Genomic DNA, 24,197 nt, shown 5'->3' with positions numbered 1-24,197 from the left:
TGGGGGATGTTACCAGAGTAAGTTAAACTGCTACAAAGCTGTTTTACATAGATACAGCGGTTGGTTTTTGATTTTTTTGGTTGTTTGTTTTTGATTAGGTGATCCCTGGTTGTTACAAGCTTTTATTTTTGCTATTCACTGCTCTTGTAAAGGGACAGACTTTGGAGTTACCTACTCCACCATATTCCTCTTGAGTATTATCTATAACTTTGTAAACATTTTGACTCATATCGAATTGTTCTTTTGATTCTTTTTTTTTAAACTTAGGATTTCTTTGATAAGAAATGGTGACAAACTTCCATCTCAGGATCATTTGATTGTTCAAGAATACATTGACAAGCCTTTCTTAATGGAAGGTTACAAGTTTGATTTACGAATTTATATTTTGGTAACATCATGTGATCCACTAAAAATATTTCTCTACCACGATGGACTTGTGCGAATGGGAACAGAGAAGTACATTCCACCTAATGAGTCCAATTTGGTAAGTGATACCAGACAGAATCTATTATTTTATTCATGTGTTCAACATACACTTTTTGAAGTACCCATTGTGTCTAAAGGTTATATGAATGAAAGTCCCTCCTCTCAAGTTTTTATAGTCAAGAACAACGATTTTCAACTGGTGTGCCGCAAGAATTTTTAAATCATGCAGTACCTGACTATTTAGTCAGGGGCACTGACCTTTTTTCCCTTAGATTGTCAAATAAAAAAATGACAACAACCAACACAACAATAGCCATGCAGTGTGAATGAATCAGAATTATACCTTTTTTTTGGTGTCAGATTGGCTAAAACTGTATTTTTCGTTGTGCCTCAGAATTTTAGTAATTAATTTATATGTGCCATGAGATGGAAAAGGTTGAAACGTTGAAAATCATTGGTCTAGAAGGATTGTATATACAAACAGGACTACTTCTAACTTATAGATAGCTTTGTAAAAATTAGAATATAAAAAGGTGTCTACTTCAGGAAGGCTAATCAGGAAAAGTCACTCCTCTAGGTGCTGTGAGATTAAGGATGGATTTCAATGCACATATGTGTATGCAGTGGTCCTGGATAGAAATGATTTTTATAGAACTGGAAATAAAAATAATATGGCACTGGGAAGTATATAGATTAAGTGTTATGGAGCTGAGTATAGTATGGATAGTTTGTGTTCAGCTCCTCACAGAGGAGGCAGTACTTGAGCAGTGTTTACACCTTTGTATAAAAGGTACTTTTTAAACATATAGAACGTGGGAGAAAGTATATGAAACAGAGGACACAAAAGTTATCAGGAAATAGAGTTATTCATTTTTGTTGTAACAAATGAAAAGATTGTAAATTTACATTGACCAAAAACAAAGGAGAGACACAAATTGTCTATTTCAGTGTGAATTTTAAGTATATTAAATGTAGCTTTTTGTAGATATTTTTCCATTAAGATTTCCTTTGTGCGACCGTAATATAGTGATGAAAGTCATAAATGTTATTTATAGTTAATGATGTAATTTATTATCATACTTCATCATGAAGACATAAACTGTAATTCATAGTTTATTTATGCTTTTATGAAAGACAAACTAATTTAATTCCTGTATTTATTGATTTATTATTATTATTTTTTAATGTTTTTATTGATTTTTAGAGAGAGAGGAAGGGAGAGGGATAGAGATTGAAACATTAATGAGAGAGAAACGTCACTGATCTTCTGCCTCCTGCATGGGGATCTGCCTTCTGCCCCCTATTGGGGATCGAGTCCCCAGCCTGAGCATGTTCCCTGACCAAGATGGAACTGGGGACCTCTTGGTTCATGGATGGATGCTCAGCTGCTGAGCCACACTTGCCAGGCTATTGATTTATTGTTAATTAAAAGTTTACTTAACTTTTAACCCTGTAATTTTTATTTGTAAAACTTACAAGTAATTATTGTTTCCCCTTTTGTCAAAGGCCTGGTTATTGTTTTCCTCCAATATTATCCACATAATTAACTCTATTAAGAATGGTCATATTTTCAAAATTAAATAATGACTGATCATAAATGTTACTATGTTTAATGAACTGTAAAATGTAAGCCTGGCAAAGGAAGAATAAGGGAACTACCAAAGTTTTCACAGGGTAGGAAAATAAAAGAAAGTATCATCTCTAAAGGTCATATGTGTGGATATAGTTAGTCATCAAGTAGTGTTTGAACTGTGCTGCGTTCTAGGCTTTGTGCTGGTTTTGGAAAAACAGTAACCAAGACAGATACAGTCCTTGACCTCACAAAAGAAACAGTCTAGTGGGAAGGCAGAAAACAAAATAAGCCATTATAATAGCCAATGGTAAGGATAATGGTCTAAGAAACCGAGGGTGCTATGGCAGTGCATAGCAGGGCGTCTGACCCAGCTGGAGATGGAGGTTTGAGAGGGGGTTTGTAAAGTGAAATCTGAATAATGAAAGGTTAGCCAGGGTGGAGGTGGGTGCAACTCCAGCCAGAAGAATGACACAGACACGAAAGGGAGTAGGATATGTCTGGAGAAAGCAGGCACATTTAGTATGGCTGAGATACAGACCAAGAAAGGGTGAGTGTTCAGATACAAGGATGGAGAGTTCTAGAGGCCAGATCTTTCAGGGCTTGTAAGCCATACGTAGAATATTAAAATTTAATCTAAGAAGAAGAGAAGCATTGAAACATTTTATTTATTTATTTATTATTTTTAAAATATATCTTTATTGATTTTAGAGAAAAGAAGGGAGAGGGAGAGAGAGAGAGAGAAACATCAGTGATGAGACAGTTATTGATCTGCGGCCTTCTGCACGCCCCCAACTAGGGATTGAGCCCGCAACCTGGGCATGTGCCCTGACCAGGAATCGAACCACAGTCTCCTGGATCCTAGGTTGATGCTCAACCACTGAGCCATGCCCGGCTGGGTGCATTGAAACATTTTAAAGAAGGGAGAAAAAGAATGAGATTTGTGTCTTTTTAAATTTTAATTCATTGATATTTGCGAGAAAGAGAGGAGAGAGAAAGAAACATCTATTTGTTGTTCCATTTATCTATGCATTCATTGGTTGATTCCTGTATGTGCCCTGACTGGGGATTGAACCCACAGCGTTGGCATCTCGGGACGATGCTCTAACCAACTGAACTACTTGGCCAGGAGGATTTATGTCTTAAGAAGTTTACCTTGTCTGCAGTATGGGGAATGTGCGATGGAGGTATATAGATGGATGGGAGAGACTAGAGTAAGGGAGACAACCCGGAGGTGTACTCTACCCACATATGAGAGGAAAGATGACTTAATTTAAAGTAATAGTAGTAAGGCTGGCCTAGGCATAATTACATAGATTTAAGATATATTTATGATAACATGGATAACATTGATATAATATACTGACAGGTTAGATTTGTAGAATGAGAGAGAGGGAGGGAGACATTGAGAATAACACTTAAGATTATTGGCATGGGCAGTTTTGTAGATGGGATATTTTCAGTATGGTAGGGAATACAGGAGACATTAAGGGTTTTGCAAAAAAGCTGTTGTGTTTGGTTTGATATGCCTCTGCGACTTCCAAGTGGGTCTGCACTGTAGGCATTTGTACGTATACTGTAGGTCTGAAGTTCAGATGAGAGAGCTCAGCTACAGGCATAATTTGGGACTTGTCAGCTCATAGATTTAAATAATTGGAGTGGGTAAGAATGGATCATACCCATGTAAACAGATAATTAGGTTTTGAGAGGAAAGAATGAGAGGAGATAGATTAAGACTTGGAAGCTCACTTAGGTGATAAAGTGATTTATTCTAGTATCTTAAGTTATCGTATATGATTTGCTTACAGACACTGGGTTAGGAAATCATAATGAAAGATTGGGAGTCAGGAAATGTGGCTTTTATGTTTCACTTTGCTAAGTGATCTTAATCACATACTATCCTGGCTTTGGTTTTTACATGTATGAAAAATGGTGTTGACATAATATACGTCAGTGTTCCTGATATAGCTTTAAAATTTCATGATCAATTTCCTAGATTAAGTTATGGCAATGAACTGTTTAGAAGGTGATTTATGTCAAGATAAATGTGAACTGTGGGAATTCCAAACTTACTCATTACAAAGATAATGTTTAAGAAAAATGCAAAGTTCCATTTCTTATTCAGTTTTTTATTAGGGTACCTAGAGTTTTTATTACTGCTTTTATATCAATTTTAAGAAATTCTTGCCAAACAGAGAGCACCTCACAAAAAATTAGTTTTTAACCTTTTTTTTAAATTAAAAAAAATGATTTCTATTTTGTAAACTAGGAAATATTTTGATTTTCTTTTAGAAAAAAATCAAGTATTAAAAATTAGACAAGCCTACGGTTTGTGCTCTTTCTTTTAAATATCACTTTAAAGCTTTTTCTAAGTTTCATGAGTGTAGGGACTGTGTCTGTTGTTCATTCTGTATCTACAGTGCAGAGCACAAATTCTTGCTGATCATAGGGGTTCTTTAAATATTGTTTAATGAATGAAAAAATTCTGAATTAGTGGTGGGCACATGGGTTAGTAAGCAACATGTAACTCAAATAAGGTAGTTCTTCATATTTGCTTCCAAGATTTTAAGACTGTAGACCTGAGTAACGGCAGCGAAAAAAATGTGATATGAATATACTTGGTTATTAACAAACCAAAATACTAATGATGTGCTTGGAGCATATATTCATTGTGATGCAATATTGCTGTCTAAAGTAACCTCTTGGAGCTGAGTCATGAGGGTAGGATTTATAGACCTGATGAATGTTTTTCCGAGATCGATAAGGAGCCATCAAATGTGTATTAATGGACAGTTAGTTATGAGAAGCTTTAAATTTTGGATTCTTTTTCAAGTTGAGAATAACAGTATCAGCAAACATAAGGATATAAAGAGATGAAGACATAACAGCTCCAATGTGGCGCACTATACATGTCCTGTTGATCATTTGGACTCTGTACAGCACTTTGTGGGGGGCAGCATTGTCTGCTAAGTGCACCCTGTCCTCCTAATGAGTCAAAGTGGCCTCCCCATCAGTACGGGAGGGCAGAGGCTGTGCTTGCTAGTCCTTTCTCTTGGTTTATGTTACTTACTTGAGCTTTCATTTTTTACTTTTCTTTGAAAAGACATAGAATGTTCTCTCAGAAAATCACTTTCCCCAAAACAAATTTGGGTGAAAACTGTTAAGTGACCAAAAACATTGAAAACAAACAAACTAAAAATGAACAAAAACAAAAATAGAGGAGCATTTTTCTTGCTTAGTAATATATAGTCTCACACTTTCATTTAATTATTCTCTATATTCTTATTATTTTAATACTTTTTATGGCAGACATAGATGACTACATTCACCATCTTTTTATGAAAAATGTGCCATTCCATTTAATTTGGAAATTATACAAGTAATCACGAAATTGTCTGTATATTTTAAATGTTAAAATCATCTTTTTCTTTGGATGCTTTCTTTTCTGCGAAATCTCATGGTTCTGGAGTCTCATGGGAGATACTTTTGGTTCTTACTTGTTGCAGACCCAGTTATACATGCATCTGACAAACTACTCCGTGAACAAGCACAATGAGCATTTCGAAAGGGATGAAACTGAGAACAGAGGCAGCAAACGCTCCATCAAATGGTTTACAGAATTCCTGCAAGCAAATCAACACGATGTGGCCAAGTTTTGGAGTGATATTTCAGTAAGAGTGTACCATTCCACAATTACAACCGTCTCTCCTCACATTAATTTAAAGGATCACCTCAGATTAAATTAAATTAATTTAAAGACATGTTAAATAAAGAGTAGCTTGCATTAGTTTGGGCAGATGAGATGTGTTTGCATGAAGGAAGTAGAATTTGTAATGGGCCTCGATAGATACATAGTACTGTCATTGCTAAGGAAGGGAGAGCGAATTCTAGGTGAAGGCACAAGCTTAAGTAAAGGCATGGAGGTCTGCAAGTAGTGGTCAGTGTCCAGGTTGGCACATTGGGTAATTGTGGGGGATGCGTGGGGACTTGTGGCTGAAAAGATATGTAGAGGCCAAATTTTAGGTCTGAAAATCAAGGCTTAACTTCCAGTTTTTAAGGGAGGAGAGTAATAAAGCCAAGTACTATGAGTTTAGAGGGTGGTTAGAGTAAAGACCAAGAGTAGGTAGAAGAAGGCACTTGGGAGTAGTTTAAGTGAAAAGAATGGCCTAAATTGAACACAATAAGGGGTGGCAATGAGGTAAACATTGGAATTCATTGAATGTTTAGAATGGGGGAGAAGTGTTCAGAGATTCTTCTAGTTTTAAGGAGTAATTATAGGGATAATGAGAGTGGCATTATCTGAAATAGAGTAGGACGGGATTTATTTTGAGGAGATTTACAGCTTTGTTTTGCAGATGAGGGAAAAAAAGTTTTATTTATTTGTTTGTTTGTTCATTTATTCAAGAAACATTTATTGAACTCATAATATAAGCCTGTCTCTGGCTGATAATTTGAAGATTTATGAGATATAGCTCCAGTTCTTAAACACTTAAGAGTTTGGCAGAAAAAACCAACACAGAAATTGTTAATGAAATGCAGTGTATCAAGTACAGCAGGGAGGCAGCCCTGGATTCAGTGGGATGTGGAGGAAAACCACACAGTAGCTTTGGGCGGGTGGGGAGAGAGGGGGACTTCTTGGAGGCACTGACCTCTGAGCTAAGTTTTTCAAAGTCCATAAGGCTATGGTGAGGATGTGTTGAACTTGAAACACTGTCTCAGGTAGCAAGATCAAGCAGTCAGTCAGAAATGTATGTTTGTGGTGCAATTGATAGGTAAAGGGAAAGAGAAAGAGGGAAACCTATGAGAAGAAAACCTTGGGGAAACAGACCCTTCATGAATCCTAGCGGAAGTATCAAGATGCCTTCCAAGTTAGAAGACTGTGTCTGTTGAAAATATGATTAGGGCTGTATAATTTGATTTGACTTTCTTTTGAGGACAAATAATATATAATTTAAATAAATCTATCATCGAAAATGGGCACAAAAATTCATAGGTACTTTCTCTCTGCACTGAACTTGGCTCTCCTGAGAAATCAGAGAGAAAAATCAGCATCATTATATTTATCCTTTTGTTGATTGCTTTGTTGGTTGATTTTTTTACTCCTTATTTTTATATCACAGAATGTAAATCTAAAAGTTCTTAGATGTCAGGCAAGTAAGAAACAGTGAAGTGGTTGGCATAGGAGCAAATAGGGTGTGCTGGGAACTGTGGTAATTTGAAGAGCATGAGAGGTCTGAAGGACATAGACACCACTCAGCACTGGTCCATTGGTGCACATGGTATCTTGGGCCCAGTGTGGTTCATTCTTCCAATTTGCCATAAATCTCCTGATTTATAAATATTGGCAATACGTTCAAAAGTTTTAAAAGTGTAGGGGCTCCATGAAAAATGTTTGTCATCTGGATTTGGTTAGATGCCCACCAACTTAACATTCTATTATATCTTCTTGAGAGAATAAGTGCATCCAAACAATAATTGGATTATAATAATGCTGTGATTACTTATCTGTTTCTTTATTTTAGCAAGGCCAATTTTGTAGAAATTCTAAAAAATGTCCTAATAATGCTAGGTGTTCTATCACAGTGGATCAGAAGAATCAGAGCGGAGAAATCTGTTATTTTTGGACAGTAGCTTTTTGATGGAAGAGTGTACATATTATCTGGATGATTTAATGAGTAGGCCATTTGATGAATAGCTTAGGGAGGCCAAGGAGGTTTTATATACTCTCTAATATTCTTTTCTTTGCCAAATATTTTATGTCCATATGGGAATGTGTTGCTTTTTTATGTAGAAGAAACACAGCTTGGTTATCAGGGCCTATTAATATCCCCTGGCTGTCTTGTTTTACACACACTTATTAGCCAAGGTTTTGACTTTTTTTTCTTGTAGTCTCCAGTGGCGTTAGCAATATCTCCAAAGATTTATATGAAGTGGCTTTTTGTCTTTCTTAATATTCTTTGGTGTTACCATTAATTTGTTGTTTTGAATAAAGTTTTCTCAGAACAACCTCTCATGGCCTCTCTGACACTTGTCTCCAGATACCGTCTGGGTTGGGATTCTGGGTAACAGTGAGGTTAGTTTCTTCCATTTCCTTCTCCCATATCATTAACCATTGCTCCCACCAGGTAGGGGAATGTTTCTGTCTAACCTGACATATGAGATGGACTTCTCATGGAATAATAGAATAACTCTAACAATAGTAGTAATTAAATTGCTAATACTTATTTACGGTTTACTGTGTTCGGGCACTACAGTAAGAGTTTTAGGTGGAGTCTCATTTGTCCTTACATCAGTCTTTTGCAGCAAGTGTCATTATTATTTGCCAGTTTACATTTGGCAGTCGTACCTGCAGAGATGCAGTTCCAACGACAATATATTCTAAGCAAAAACCAGTGAGACAGCTTTTCAACAATCCATAGCTTGTTCTCCAACTTCAGTAAAACAACTTTTTGTTTTATTAGCATCAGTAACTCACCCTAGTAGTATTATGTTTCCTCACAGAAAATGGTGACAGCCATTGGCAGTACTTTCATCACTGCACAAAGAAACCCAGCTCTCCTAGCTTCTGTCCTAGCTCCCTTCAGCCTTTGTCTAAGAGAAGGTCTATAATGTTGTTTGTGAAATAGTTTACTTTTTGTTGACAAATGTTTTTGAGCGTCTACTAAATGTGAGACACTATTATGGGCACTGGGATGGGGTTGTCAATAGGACAGACAAGGACCCTGCTCTAACAAAACAAGGTAGCCTGATTCTATGCTGTGGAGTGATGCAGGAAGGGATGATGGGTGGCGATTTTGACTCCAGGGTCAGGGAAGGCCTCTGCATATCTAGGATCAATACATAGGAATATAGGGGGAAGAGTGTTCCAGGAAGAGGGAACAGTTACTTGGAGGGGCCAGAGAAGATGTGGCTGGAGCTTAGCAGGAAGGGGGAGAGTTGGATGAAGTGAAATCAGGGTAGTGGTGGGAGTAGATGCCCCAGGGCTAGTTTGTAAGTCCAGGCCTCATTGCCAGCTGTGTAAATGAGAAAGAACTAAGGCATTTTCACCTTTTAAAAAAATCTTTCCTTGCAGGAGTTGGTTGTTAAGACGCTGATTGTGGCGGAACCTCATGTCCTTCACGCATATCGGATGTGCAGACCTGGGCAGCCTCCGGGAAGCGAAAGTGTGTGCTTTGAAGTCCTGGGATTTGATATTTTGTTGGACAGAAAACTAAAGCCATGGCTTCTGGAGGTAAGGCATTTTTTAAGAAGAAAGAGACGTTAGCATTGTTCTCATGCATTAAAACAAATGTTTTTTAAATGTGTTCTTGGCACAGTTGTCTCTGATCAGAAAGAGGCCTGAATGGAGTATGTGGGCAGAAGACTGTAAATTCATGGAACAGAACAGTTCTGGGAAAGGATCAATATGTGTTTGATACTACTTTCCCCAAATTAGTATTGAATTTCTAGGCCAGGAAGTTTGAATATATGTGTGAATCTGCTTTTACTGATTTATCTACTTCCTCCAGTATTTTCTCAGCCTCACGGCTTCTGCCACTTCATGACTCTGGATGTTTGTTATCTTTCCTCTCTGTGTGGGTGCTTGGGCTTTGGGACCCCAGCCTCCCTGTCTTCAGTGTGTCTTCCTTCAAACTCTCCAAGAAAGAGGCTCCAACAGGTTCATTCATCAGTGTTCACTACCTGACACCCAGGTGGCATGAATGCTCCTTCATGGCTGTATTACATACCTGGGGCTCTCCTCATGTCCAGCCGGTCAGCTGTGTGCCTTTGGGTTTGCTGCCAGTTCCTGGTATGGGTAGAGCCTTCATTACTTTTATTTATAAAAGATCACTTAACATCTGGAAAATATAGAGTAATATACAGGGTGGAAAAAAGATCTCTTTTTAAGATTTTTGTACGTTTTCTTCCAGTCTTATTTATATTTATGATATATCCAGAAGGAACCTTAGAAGTCATGTGGCCCAGTAGTACCCACGGCAGTTCCCTGATCTGGGGTCGCAGAGTGCATGGCCACGAAGTGCTGTGTTTAGGAAACTTTATCAGGAAAACAGCACGTATCTAAACATTTCGTGCTTATTAGATTAATTACATTTTTAAGGAATATATTGCTATAGAGGATATAATCAACGATTGCCTTTCATTTTAAGTTGATTATCTCTGTTTTTTGTTAATGATTTAGAAGTTGGCAGTTACATCTTTAATATCAAGGCTTGTGAAAACAAATTGAACAAGTGATAGGTGAGATCAAAACATTCAAAATATATTTTTAGGAAAGAACACCTTTCCAATTTGGGGGGTGGGCAATGGTTCCTTGTGTGTTTTGAATCTACTCTGAGCGAATGTGTATATTTCCAATCAAGCACAGTTCTGTCAGGTGTTCCGATTTTGCTCCTGCTTCCATCCTAGAAATGAGATAAATGTGAGGAATTTTGCGTATCCCTTAGCTTCCTCCGTGGGCTGTCAAAGCACTTGACTGCACTATAGGCCCTTCGCTTTCCTAAGGCCTGACGTTGCCTTCCTCAGGGTGGTTATTTTGTCTGCAGTCACCCTTTCCTGTTCTTAGCTGTGTGTTTTTTCTACCCCTGCTACTTGTCTTTTATCCCTGATGGGGTGGGGAAGAAGTGAAGGCACGTGCATGGGGTGGAGCTGAAAGGGTGTCAGGCAAGAAGGACTTTTTAGGTAGTTATCTGTTTTTAAAAGCATTGGCCTAACTGGAGCTTTAGCTTGGTAAATCAGAATTGACCGAATGGTTGAATTCTGTTACTTTTTAAAGGCTCAAAATACCACTGTTTGCATTACTGCTTCTTCCTAACTTTATTCTCTCCATTTCCAGGTCCCGTTGAACCTTTAAAAATTTTCACAATAACCAATGGCTAAATAGCATTGTTTACATTAACATATTTTCACTTTCTATTCATTCTTTCACCATTTCTGGATCAATCAGAACCATTAAAAAGGCTCCACAATAGCCAACAGCTGTGGAGAACGAACATTAATTATATTAAACAGTGTAAAGAACCTTGTGTGGATCTCTCCTCGGTATCTTCTCCCAGCTGCACTTGTACTGGTTCTGAAATTTCGTTAAAGACCTTTTGGTGCCATCCAGTGGAGCAAGGTAGAAGGTGCTTCTGAGACCGTGGTAACTTTCAGTTCACCGGATTAATTGTCAGTAATGATCTGTAGTGGCAAATTGCAGAAAATTTAAAGCATAGAAAACATTTTTAGGGAAAAACGTGGAAATTGGATGGAATATGAATATACTGCTAATACTTTAAGTATGCTTGAATTAATTTCAATAAGTCATTGTGCCAGGTGGTGGGAATACAAGAAGAATAAAACAGAACCCTTGTCCTGGTCTTGGGGGGGACTCGGATGTGTGTTTTATGGTAATGTTGTCGGTGTAAGTAGGGAACAGGGTGCCGCACAAACAACAGAGAGGTTAACCTCTCTACGTACGTGTGTGTGATTGAGAGTTAAAACAATCTTTGCAGAAGAGGGAACACCCAGAGCAATGTGTTTATGGCTTTAGAAGGTAGAATAGGGGCTGGCGGCTGGGAGAAATGGGGGTGCAGTGGGTGGAACTTACTGGGCAGAGGAACAGCACTAATTTAGGAGCACAGAATCTATTACAAAAACTTTTTTTTGTACATGAAATGATTGTGCTTGTTTTGATTTTAACAGTTAAAAAATTTTTATTAATTTAATTTGCTTTCTAATAATTTTTACTTTTGCATGTATTTTACAAGCTGTTGAGCTTTAAGACTGTGACATCTACCAGGTTTTGTCTGTTTTAGAATTGGGGCAGGTAATGAGAATTAGAGAATGCGAATTTTTAGAGTTTCTTCTGTCAGCCATTTGTGGATCTTCTTGTATTTTTTTCTTTACTGTTCTCATAAAAATTTTAAAAATCCAAAATATTAATTGAAAAAAGTTTTTTGGTTTTTTTTAACCTTCTCATGTATTAGTTTATTTGGGTACATTTCTTCACAGGCCAGTTTCTTTTATGTGATAGTCGGGGGCAGAATCTGAAATAGATAAGAGAGAGGGGTCTGAGATTGTGTTTTACCAAACGTCATCACCATCCTGGAGGAGGGATGTGCCTGGCAGACTGCAATTTTAGAAGGGAGGACCTAAGGAATTCTATACAGATAACATTTCAGCGAACCACTTAGTCATCAGTTCCTAAATGTCTGTTTATTTTATAGTCTCTTACAGGTAGTGGCAGAACTATCATTAATTGTATTACAAATTCTAGAAATTTGAGTCACTATGGAATGGTTGAAACTTTTCTCATATAAAATACATTACCCTTTCTCTGCACTTTTAAGAGAGAGCATTTGAATATATACTGTATAATACTTGAATATTACTGGAATAAATAGATGTTCTTGCAATTACCAAGCTACTCCCTTCCCTTGAGAGCACAGCGCAAAGACAGGAATATGTTAATCACCTTCTGAATCAGAAATCAGCAAAGGAATAATACAGTTAGGCATAGATCTATAAAAAGTCTATCATGCACCCATCAAAATGATGGCATGAAAGATATTCATGATACACTATTAAGAGAAAAAACTTAGATTGCAAAATCATATAGTTAAATATAGATGTGGATTGGGAAGGTAAAATGTTATAAATATGTATGCGTAGCAGATATCTGGAATACCATTTATTAAATGGTTAACAATACACTAGGTAGCCAGATGACAGCTGATCTTTCTGTTTTTTGTTTAGCTTCTATTTCCTAATTTTTCTCCATGACCCTTTGCCACATTCCTAATTAGATGCATTTGTATTCCTCGATGATTTCTTAAGCATAATGTGGTATTTCCCTCAGCTGACTGTTGTAAAATGCATGCTGTCAGTTACCTTGTTTCTTGGAGCGGTGGATTTGTATAAGACAGCCCTCTTCTGTGACCAGTAGCATATATGTTTTCAGATAGCCTGTGGGGTTATCTGGTGGTCATGAAGCTAAGCTGCAGTTTTGAACTCAGCAGTGTTCTAACCAACTGACTTGAGTAATTTTTTTAAACACTGTTCCAGTTACATTTTCATAACAGCAACAGCAAAACTCAACAACAAAGACAAAAGCAAAATTCCAGCTGTTGAAGTGGTAGTATATTGTCTAATGGACTTCCGGGTACATACAGTTACTTTTTATTTTTGGCCTTAATGAAATCCTGGCAATGATGTCGGAAATGAAGTAGAGCAACTGCATAAGGCTCATTTATTCCCGTGAGTCCTTATAGAGTCAGAAAAGCTCGTAGAGGTTAGTGTGCAGACACCCTTAATGGTATCTTTTGAGTAATATGTAGTCTGTGCCTTTGGAAATGAAAATTGATAAATCTTGTTAGATCCAGGTAGGAAGAAACAAAATTTATTTTTTGGTCAACAATAGATGACTTTATCCAGAAGATCTGAAGCCGTGAAAAGCGGGCACTGTTAGTTTCTATATCTAAATACATACATACATATAATTATTACTATGTTGGTAACATGCATATTATTTTTGTTACATTACCATTATACAGGATTATTCACTTTTACTTCTCTAAACTTAAACTTAAGAGTGCATGGGGCAGTGGGTTGGAGACAGTGGAGAGGGGGGAGAGGGCAGATAGCTGAGCCAAGGCTGCAGGGGGAGGGGGTGACATAACTGTCAGTTCCTTGCAACGCCCTGACTTAGGGCGATGGGGAAGGGAGGCGTGGCGATAGTAACCAGGCCACGTCCCATGAAGAGCTTTGAGATTTATTGTAGAGTCCTTCTGCTGGCTGGGGATCTCACATTAGATTAACAAATATGTATTGAATATTTATTGGCCTACCCACATTTGGCTACTCTCATTGTTTTCTTTGTAAATTTTAGATCAATCGAGCTCCAAGCTTTGGAACTGATCAGAAAATAGACTATGATGTAAAAAGAGGAGTGTTGCTAAATGCGTTGAAGCTGCTAAACATCAGGTATAGTATTTCCTCCATGTTTTGGGAAATTTTCACCACATTTGACATAGACATTCATTTGTACATGGGATTGGCTTGAAATTTTTTGTATTTTATATTTTGAATTTCTTGATTCTATTCTTCAAACTCATTTAGTTTTTTTCTTTTTAAGCGTCTTTTTCTCTCTAACATACTGTTTTTCCCTCTCCCCATTTACTGCTCTGAACTTACAATAAATATGGTTAAGTAAGAGTATTGCTATAATTATTTAATATACAGTATGAGGTTGAATTGGAGACTAATTTAGGAAATGTTCTAGATTCTTTCTTCATCTCATAAGAAGAAACGAAAGCCCAGAGGTCATTCAGCAAGTAAAAAATCTCAAACGTGGGTTTCCTGCCTGTCTCTCCAGAGGTCTTCCCACCGTATCTTGCTGCCTGGTAAACAGAAGAGAGGTGGTTGTTCAGTGAGGGTTAACCTTCCCATTGAAAAGCGTAGATGGAGCCCCCCTGTATTTTTAAGGCTGAATGATATTCTACTGTGTGTTTGCACCACATTTTCTTCACTCATTCATTCAGTGATGAACGTTTAGGTTGCTTCCCTGTCTTGGCTACTGTGAATAATGCTGCAATGCATACGGCATGCAGGGATCTATTTGAATCCCAGTGTCAGCTCTTTTGGATATTTACCCAGAAGTGGGATTGCCGGTGGCAGTGTACATGGTCATGGATGTCAGATGCTCAAAATGCTGTTATATGGGAAAGCTTTTGGCTCATAAGGAAATAAATTTTTTAGAAGTTTAACTGAACTTCTCAGAGAAGTTATGAGATGTTTGCAATTATAAGTGTTGAAACAGCATTTAGGGTGTTAGATGGAAGGACCTTCCAAGGTTTTTTTAATCTTACGGATTTTATGATTCAATTGATTGTACTTGTCATTTTAAGAGCTTTAAAGAAGTTGTAGGATGCTTCCACACAATTTATTTTAAATGTTTCTAAGCATTTAGCAGAGGCCTGATTAAAAAGTAGCTTTAATGGAAAGCATCATTAAAAAAAATAGACATATATAGACATATATAAACTTGTTCAAACATTCTTTTCTTTTTTTGTTTTTGTTTAAAATATTAGATGCCCCTTATTCTCCCCAATAACCCATTCCACCCCTTCCCACCCCCCTCCCCAGTCCCTCACCACACGATTGTCTGTGTCCTTGGGTTGTGCATATATGCATATGAGCTCTTTGGTTAATCTCTCCCCCTCCACCCACCCACCTGCCCTTCTCCATCCCTGTGACATTCATCAATCTGATCCATGCTTCCATGACATTGAATCATTTCTATTCATCAGTTTATTAAGTTCTTTAGATTCCACATATAAGTGAGATCGTGTGATGTTTGTCTTTCTCTACCTGGCTTGTTTTGCTTAGCATAATGTTCTCCAGGTCCATCCATACTGTCCCAAAGGGTACGAGACCCTTCTTTTTTACAGCTGCATAGTATTCCATGGTGTAAATGTCCCACAGCTTTTTTATCCACTCATCTACTGATGGGCACTTGGGCTGTTTCCAGATCTTAGCTATTGTAAATTGTGCTGTTGTGAACATAGGGATGCATATATTCTTTCTGATCAATGTTTCAGGACTCTTAGGATATAAAAGCAATATGCCTATACCTTTTTATTTTTTCCCATTTTCTATTATTGTATAAGTAAGCCTTCTATTTTTGTTTTTGGGTGCTTGTTTGTTTGCTTTTTGTTTTTTCTTTTTCTTTTTTGGCATGTCTTTTGACTTTGCCAATGATGGTACCAGTTCAAGATCTTATCTACGGGTGATTTTGGTCTTCTTAAAAGTGAGATAGATGTATACATTCAGACAGTGTGAGAAATTTCTAGACTTAAAACTAAAGGACAGTTGGACTTCATCTTCCTTAATTTTCTTAGTGTCGTTCCACTAAGAAAACTTAGCACAATTCTTAACATTCAGAGCATACCCGAATGAAGCTTATGCAGCAGCTGTGCCTTTTCTCTCCCACCAGATGGAGGGCTCCCCGAGCATGTATGTGTTAGACTTGAGTATCTGTGGCGGGGTATGAGGTGGGCACATCATGGGGACACAAGCAGGAGCTGGGACTGCTAGGAAAATTCTTGCCTATGTATTAAATATTATTGAATTAATTTTTATATGGGCTGTTTTACTTTTGGATAGAATAAATTGTTCTGTCATTCCCTATTTACATTCATTTTAATCAGACTATCACAATGATCTTTTTTGTGTGTGTGTTATCTTTCTGCTGAAGAACCTAAATGGATTTCTCCTGCCAACACTTAACCTAAACTCCTTTCATAATATAACTTAGCCTTAGCTTTTCCATCTTATTTCCTATTTGTCTCCACCCCAAACTGTTAGTTAAGCTGATGTCTCATTATTTTCTCACCTGTCTTGCCCATTCTCACTGATGATTTATTCTGTTCCTTCCCCTACGTGCTTTCCTTACTATGACTCAAATTCCATCTTTTATTATGATCTTTTCCTTTTAAAGCAAATTAATCTTTTCTTTCTTTGAGCTCCAAGAGGAATTGTAGTTCGCATCAGACATGGCTGATCACTTTGTTTACTCTCTTCTGCTCTGTGCTCTTTCACTTGGGCATGGCTGATTTTTCCTTTCAATTTGATTTAAGCTCCTTGAAGTCAAGGAGTATATACTTTGGTATTCTACACACTTCTTAATACAGTACTTTACTTAGGGTTCTCTCTCTCTCTCTCTACACACACACACACACACACACCACACACACACACTCATGTATCCCAGAATTCATCGTGCAAATATGTGCTTTTAGTCTCAAAAACATCCAGACGAGTTTAGGCTGCTCAGGGTATTTCATCACAACCCCGAGAAGACCGACCCTCATAGCAAAGGCACCCGAATTTATCCCGTTTGTACTTGGATGGTACGACGCCCTTTCAGTTCAAATAATTTCCTGAAACATTTGCCTTGGAGCCTTCAGAAACGAGAGTACGAGAGGGGCTACATGCAGAACAAGGAGAAGAAGAATAATAAATAATAACATAGTAATAAGTAAAACAGTGTTGTTGTTTTTTTGTAATGAAAGGAAAAGGCAACCTTGTAGAGTAGGGGGTGTGTGTGTGTTGATAAGAAGAATCATTTTTCTCTGTAACTGTTGTATCAGGATCGTTAAAATAGAGGCTAGAAAAAATAGTTACAGTCTCATGAGTTCTGTGAGTCCGAAGTACCGTACGATTAATTAGTTTAGATTAGATTGGGTTACATTAGATGACCCGACCCTTATTTCGAACTCGTTCACAGGCCACACCGTGTGGTGTTTGCGCCGTTTGATGCTACCCTGCCCTTGAGACTTTGTCCTTGCTGGCAGCCTCTTTGACGCTTGATTTTCTGAGTTTGCTTAATGTTGGTTAATTCTTTTTTTAAAATTTATCTTTATTGTTGAAAGTAACACAGATGCCTCCTTCCCCCCCCCCATGGACCCCTCCCCCCCGCACCCGCTCTGAGCATGGCTCTGTCTCCTGTGATTTCATTTACTTTCTTCCCCCTACTTGTCCTCTTTTTCACTGCGTTCTTGCCTCGCTCGTCTTTTCCTCCGTGGCAGTCTCATCCACTTCCGTGGCATCATTTGTGAGTCAGACACTGGCGTCTCAGACCCACACCTGTATTGAGGTAGGGATTGGGGGTCCCCTTGACAGCCCTGACCCACTCCCGAGCTCTGGTCTTGCATTTGCAGATCTCCGCTGAGCATTTACACTGGGTGTTTCTGGTGTAATAGCAGCCCGATTAATTTGTAAATGAATGAATGGATGACTCTCCTGATGACACGTTAAATGCGATATGACCAGAAGTTGAATTACCTTCTCCTTCAATCATATTTCTCTCGCTGGGTTTCTCTCCTTTCTTCTGCTAACCGTGTCAATTGCCTCCAACCCACATTCTTGGCTTATATTGTCCTAGAAGCTAGAGAGAGAAAAATGAGTATAATTTTCTCTCCTTAAGTAGCTCAGTTATTAAAAGGGGAACTATATGCTCACAGAAAAGTACTTACAATTACAATCACTCAAACCTGGTCTTTTGTCTTTCTTTGCTTTGCTAGTTAATGGTAAAACCATCCATATAAACGTCCAGGCTAGAAAGCTGGGAGTTATCTTTATCTCCTTCCTTTATTATGAATCAACTGAATCCTGGCAAATGTATGACTATCACTTAATTTCTTGGTCTCGCCAAGTTTAAGGATTCTCATTTCTCTCTGGAGTGTTTGTTTTCTTCCTTCGTCCAGCACTAACCTCCACCCCTTTTTGCAGCCTCCACTGTGTTGCTCTGCCGGCCATTTGACAAGTGTTTATTGAGTGCCCACTGCCGTTGCCGTAGGAGTTCAGTGTCTCTCATGATTCTTAGGCTTCCGGCTTGGATGCCTTTTTTGACAGTACATCACTGATTTAGATAAACATTTTAGGTGAGAAACAGGTTTAGAGAAGCGATGGGGGAAGGTAGAGAGAGACAGCTCCCTTTTAAACATGCTGATTTTGAGGTGCTGTGGGACCCCAGGCAGAATTGTTAAGTGGGAAATCTGACGTACAGCCCCCCAGGAGACAGACTTGTCTGTGTGACTGACACCCATGTACGGATTGCTGTTGAGTCTAATGGATGAGAGCACACAGTTGGGGTGCATAATTGAGAGGTAAAGGGGGGCCTGGGCAGAGCCCTGAGGAGTGCCAATATTTGAAGACATCTTTATAAGTTCTCATATTCTGATCACACTGTTTTCACAGTCAGGTAAAGTTTAAACACTGCGTCAAGGCTTTTTTGATGGTTGGACTGTATATGAGACAGAGTTTGATCTGGCCTTTGCACCTCTCATCAATAGGATCACTTTTTGTTTTTTTTGTTGCCTTATAATTAATTTTTCTAAAAATGCTTGTGTGGTGCTGTCTCATGGTTTTGCACGTGTTCTCATTTAAATGTACTTTTAGCTTTGTTCCCCTGGTGAATGTCCACTCATTTTAAAAAATTTTTAATAAAATATACCTAACATAAAATTTACTATGAACCATTTTTAAGTGTGCGAGTCAGTGGCATTAGGTACGTGTACACTGTCGTTCCACCATCACCACCATCCATCTCCAGAACTTTTTTATCGCGCAAAACTGAAACTGTACCCATTAAACAGTAACTCTCCAGCTACTTGGGAAAGAAGAGAGAGGAACGAGTTTCAGAGGAAAGCAGTCGCACAATAGGACCTTTCCTATAGAAGTCAGGCAGCTGTAACTAAATTTTCATGATGGGGCAAAAATGAAAAGGCCTATGCAGAAGTTTTCAAATAAGTGATGATTGTTAAGCTAGGATTTCAGACAGAATTGAAAATGTACTAAGGAGTGGTCAGTGCGAGTGAGAATGCTTAAGTGTAAATGCAGTTGGTTGAAGGAGGAGACAGGAACCAACATTTATTAAGGACCTATTAGTGTTACCACAAGTTAATCTTTTTTAAGAACTGCAGGAGAGAAACATTATTGTTAACATTTAATCATGGGGAAACAGACTCAGCAGATAATTGACCCAAGATTGTGCAGCTAGTAAGCTGTTACACTGTTTTCATTTTATTTTGTTACCTTTAATACTTCTCTTTACTATGGGGAGACCCTTATTTGGTGGTTGATTAGATGAATGCAATGTACGTGAATATATAATTTAATAAGCACTGATTCCTATCTTCACCGTGTCTTCTGCTAGTTTTCCTCGCAGGGATAAGATCAGAGCTTATTTGAATTCTAGAACATGGTCTTGTGTTTTATATTTTAGGACCAGTGATAAAAGGAGAAACTTGGCCAAACAAAAAGCTGAGGCTCAAAGGAGGCTTTACGGTCAAAATTCAATAAAAAGGCTCTTACCAGGCTCCTCAGACTGGGAACAGCAGAGACATCAGCTGGAGAGGCGGAAAGAAGAGTTGGTATGAAAATTTTAACACACCCACGGTTTGAATTGCATAATTCATTTGTCAGGTTTTATTTGTGAGATTTCTTTATTTCTAGAAAGAGAGACTTGCTCAAGTACGAAAGCAGATCTCTAAAGAAGAACATGAAAACCGACATATGGGGAATTACAGGTAAGCGCGCTTCTTTTTTATTTTTGATATGGATTGTACATGTGAAGTGTCAAACATAATGAGTCTACATTTTTTAACCCTTTCGGCTTGTTTTAAGCACTGTTTATTTTATTTTAAGAAAGTGCTTTTGTTCGATATTTTTCTAGCATGGAAATGCAGACAGCAAGTAGATGGTTCAGACTTGGGAGGCTCCTGCTACCCCGCCTCTGGGGTGGTTATGTGAGGTCTTTTAAATCCGATTTGGCTATAATGTATTTTGAAGAAGTCAGGTTTCAGATCTTCTAGTATTTCTGTCAATTCAAAGCGGTTGCTATATTTTGTGTTAAACTCTAATGTATCAGGAACTAGGCAAATAATGAGAATGTTTGAAGGCGCCCAGTGTGAGACAACAGAAAGGGTGTGGGCTCTGCTGCACTGGAATCCCTTCCACAGTATCAGCTTGGACGGGATAAAAGGAGACTCCCTGAGCTCCTTGTGTTCTTAGAAAGACTGTCCCTCCTCCCAAGCTTTGGCAAGGACTCGGCAGACTTAGGAGGATTTGGGGCCACAGAGCTACTTGCACTCATGGTAGGCCATTCCCTCCACGCCTGAGCACCACCAGCAGGAGTAGCAACAGCACCTTTCCTGTCACCCTCCCTCTCCCCAGTTCCCCCCACCAGAGCCCTGGGGACGTTCCACCACCCCAAGCAGTCATCAGGGTTCATCTCTTGTATACCTCAGTAACCGCACTCCATCCAAACTCCCGTGTTATCCCTCGTCGCCTGAACTTTCTGCCATGAAGTTCTGGATTTCTTCAGTAGGCCCAATCGCAGTGATTTCCCAGCCACGATCTCCCACTACACACCCTTACACTGCATCATCCGGAGTGGCACTGCTTGAGATAATTCTCTAGGTAAACTTTTGTGTGCGTGGCAGGTGAAAATTTATGGATTTTTCATAACTGTTCGTCTTTATTTCCAGCGCTCAGTAAAGGCAGAATAGATGGTCAAGGATTATCTATGTAGTTGACCTTAACTCTTACACTATAATAGCTGCTTCTTCTTTTTTTTTTTTTTAATTGAATTTACTGGGGTGACATTGGTTCACAAAACCGTACAGGTTTCAAGTACATGACTCAACGAAACGTTATCTGCATGCTGCATCGTGTGCCCGTCGCCCCAGCAAAGTCTCTCTCCGTGCCCATCGCCTCCCCCTTTGCCCGCCTCCACCCACCCCGCCCCCCTTTCCATGCTCTGGCTGTCGCCAGGCTGTTGGCCGAGTCTGTGAGTTGCGCGTGCGAATCACCCTGCCCCCGACGGCTGTCGGTCTGTTAGTAGCTCCTTTTTATAAAGTTAATTTTTTAAAAAAAATATATCTTTATTGATTTCAGAGAGAGGGAGAGGGATAGAAACATCAATGATGAGAGTCACTGATCGGCTGCAGCCCGCAACCGGGCATGTGCCCTGACGGGGAATCGAACCCCAATCACCTGGATCCTAGGTCGATGCTCAACCGCTGAGCCACGCCCAGCTGGGCAGTAGCTCCTTTTAAACAAGTTGCTTTTATCTGATTCTATTGTAGACGAATTTACCCTCCTGAAGACAAAACGCTCCTTGAAAAGTATGAAAGTTTGTTGGCCGCTGCCTTTCAGACCTTTCTTTCAGGAAGAGCCGCTTCGTTCCAGCGAGAGCTGAATAATCCTTTGAAAAGAATGAAGGTAAAGGAATAAGTGTTTATAAAGAGAGAACAGAATTAAGGCAAGCGGGATGCCTTTGAGAGCACCCCGCTTCAGTCCCGCCTAGAGAAACATTTGACCCCAAGATGCACTTAACTTTCATTTCAACAGTTGGCAACATTTCATAAGCAACCAAGCGGTTTCAAAAATAAGATGTTGTCCAACAGGACAAATTATGCGGCAGGGAATGTTGATGTTACGTTGTAATGCCAAACTATTGTAATGAACATGTTTTATAACAGAGATCTGTATATGTAACGGAATTTTAAAAATCCATTGAATTAACCACATTTGCGATGCTTTCATTACTTGTGTTGCAACTCACATTATTCAGTATTTTTTCCTGATACTGCGTAGACCTGGCGCCTGAGAAGTAATGAAAACACACACACACACCCGCAAACGTCCCCCACCCCCCACGCAGTAATCTCTTTGGCTTACTGAAGGGTCTATCAGTTATCTACTGCAGCCTAATAAACCACCTCGTTTATTTGCTCATTAATCTGCACTCTTGGCTGGGCTCACTTGATCGGCTCTTTCTGCTTGTTCTGCTTGGAGTGAATTAGGCCTGATTCATTCCATCGATCCGCAAGGTCAGCTGGGCCTGGAGATACTAGATGGCTTCATTTGTGTGCCTGCAGCCTCAGGTGAGATAGCTGCAGCAGCCCGGAGCTGGCTTGGTGTCTCTTTCTCTCTGCGTGGTCTCTCAGCAAGGCAGCCAGGTCTCTCAGTATGGTAACTTGAGGTTCTAAAAGGGAGAATTTCAAGAGGACAAGCCCAGGGTGCAAGTCCTAATCCAGCCGCTGCTTGCATCATGCTTATTCATGTCCCCTTTGGCAAATAACTTTAAGTGGACCCATTAGAACTGTTTGGACTTCATATTACTTGACATCTCTCTATGGTGATATATCCCCAGGATCTTGGATATCTTGTTATATCGAGTGATTCAAAAATCATGATAAATATGGTACTTTCACTCAGATTCCACAACAGGAGGTTGTGGAAAAAGCCACTTTTAATAAATGCTTATCTCTTAGGTTTAACCAGCTTTACAGCTGGTTAAACCTAAGAGATGAGCAGAAGAAAGATTGTATACCTCAAATGTTCTTTTCCTCCAAATTTCCCTCTTTTGATATATGCAAATGTTTTGCCATTAGAATTATGTTCTGTGGCCTTTTTTCCCCTTGACCCAGACAGTGAGAGATCTTTCTTTATTTTCCTTCACCTGTTTCATAATGTTATTTCTCTCTTCTATGGATAAAGAATCTATTCGATCTTCTCATTACTTTGCTTCTCCACCCCTACTTTTTTCTAGTAGAAAACCTGGGGTTTTGGAGCCAGATAGACCTGTATTCAAATTCCAATCCCCCCATGTGTTCATTTTGGAACCTTAGGCTAAATTATTTGATTAGTTGTTTTCTTGTCACTAAAACAGTAGTAGTAAAACTACTACTTGTCCGACTGGTGGTGAAAATAAAATTGAGGTTAAATAAAATAGTGTATTAAAGTACTTGAAACATAATAAACAGGCTTCAAACTTTAATTCCTTTCTACTTGTATTCTTAAAAATCTAGTTTAAATGTCACTACTCTGCCCGTGTTCCACTGGCCCTTGAGCCTTTTCTTATACAAATTGAACTCTTCCTTCACTATTGTTGCTTTGTAGCAAGTGTTGAAATCAAGCAGTAAAAACCCTCAATTTGTTCTTCTTTTTCAAACTCTTTGGGCCTTTGTAGGTCCTTTAACATTTCCATATAAACTTTAGAATCATCTGAGAATCTTAAAAAAAAAAGGCTGCTGGGATTTAATTGAGACTGTGAGGAAGCTGTAAAACAATTTCTGAGGAATTCATATTGTTGAGTCTCTGATCCATTAATATTGCATAGCTCTCCATTTAGTTGAGTCTTTAATTACTCAGCTATGTTTGTGGTTATTTTCTGTATAGTTCTTGCACATCTTAAATTTATTACTATTGCTGCCAATAGATAGTTTTTAATTTTTTTTATTTTTTGGTTTGTTGCCAGGATGTAAATATCTGATTATTTTTGTATATTGCCCTTATAGCTAGCAACTTTTATATATTGCATTTTTATTAACTGCCATTTTGAATTATTTTCTGATTTTAATTTTGATTATTTAGACGTTTGTTGCTTAATTTCCATACATTATAACTTTGTAGTTTTATTTTTGCTAGGGGTTTCTGGTTTAGTTGATTCGTGTTAGAAAACATTCTGATTTCAGTTTTGTAAAAAGAATTGAGATTTGCTTTATGTCTCAATATAGTGCTTATTTTATCAAATGTACCAAGTCTACTTGGAAATAATGTGTATACTACAGGTGTTATTTGTAGAGTTTTATACATGTCAGTTAAGTAAATTTGGCTATTAGTGTTAGTCAAGTATTCTATACCCTTTTATATT

At 38.5% G+C, this 24,197-nt stretch overlaps 1 protein-coding gene across 1 annotated transcript in view; it reads left to right on the top strand.

Annotated features, from left to right (window-relative positions):
- The window catches only part of TTLL7 (tubulin tyrosine ligase like 7), a 118,152-nt gene that overhangs the window by 46,738 nt on the left and 47,217 nt on the right, over positions 1 to 24,197 (top strand). Inside the window, exons 7-13 of the mRNA XM_081145123.1 lie at positions 268 to 484; positions 5,503 to 5,667; positions 9,069 to 9,227; positions 13,863 to 13,957; positions 19,761 to 19,908; positions 19,991 to 20,064; positions 21,625 to 21,760. Coding sequence (XP_081001249.1) covers positions 268 to 484; positions 5,503 to 5,667; positions 9,069 to 9,227; positions 13,863 to 13,957; positions 19,761 to 19,908; positions 19,991 to 20,064; positions 21,625 to 21,760 — 994 coding nt within the window. The remainder of the gene's footprint in view (positions 1 to 267; positions 485 to 5,502; positions 5,668 to 9,068; positions 9,228 to 13,862; positions 13,958 to 19,760; positions 19,909 to 19,990; positions 20,065 to 21,624; positions 21,761 to 24,197) is intronic.

The sequence above is a fragment of the Miniopterus schreibersii genome (assembly GCF_964146895.1).
Source record: "Miniopterus schreibersii genome assembly, chromosome: 8".
Taxonomy (NCBI): domain Eukaryota; kingdom Metazoa; phylum Chordata; class Mammalia; order Chiroptera; family Miniopteridae; genus Miniopterus; species Miniopterus schreibersii.
Note: the sequence above shows the minus strand (reverse complement) of the source record. Positions and strands in the feature narration are given on the sequence as shown.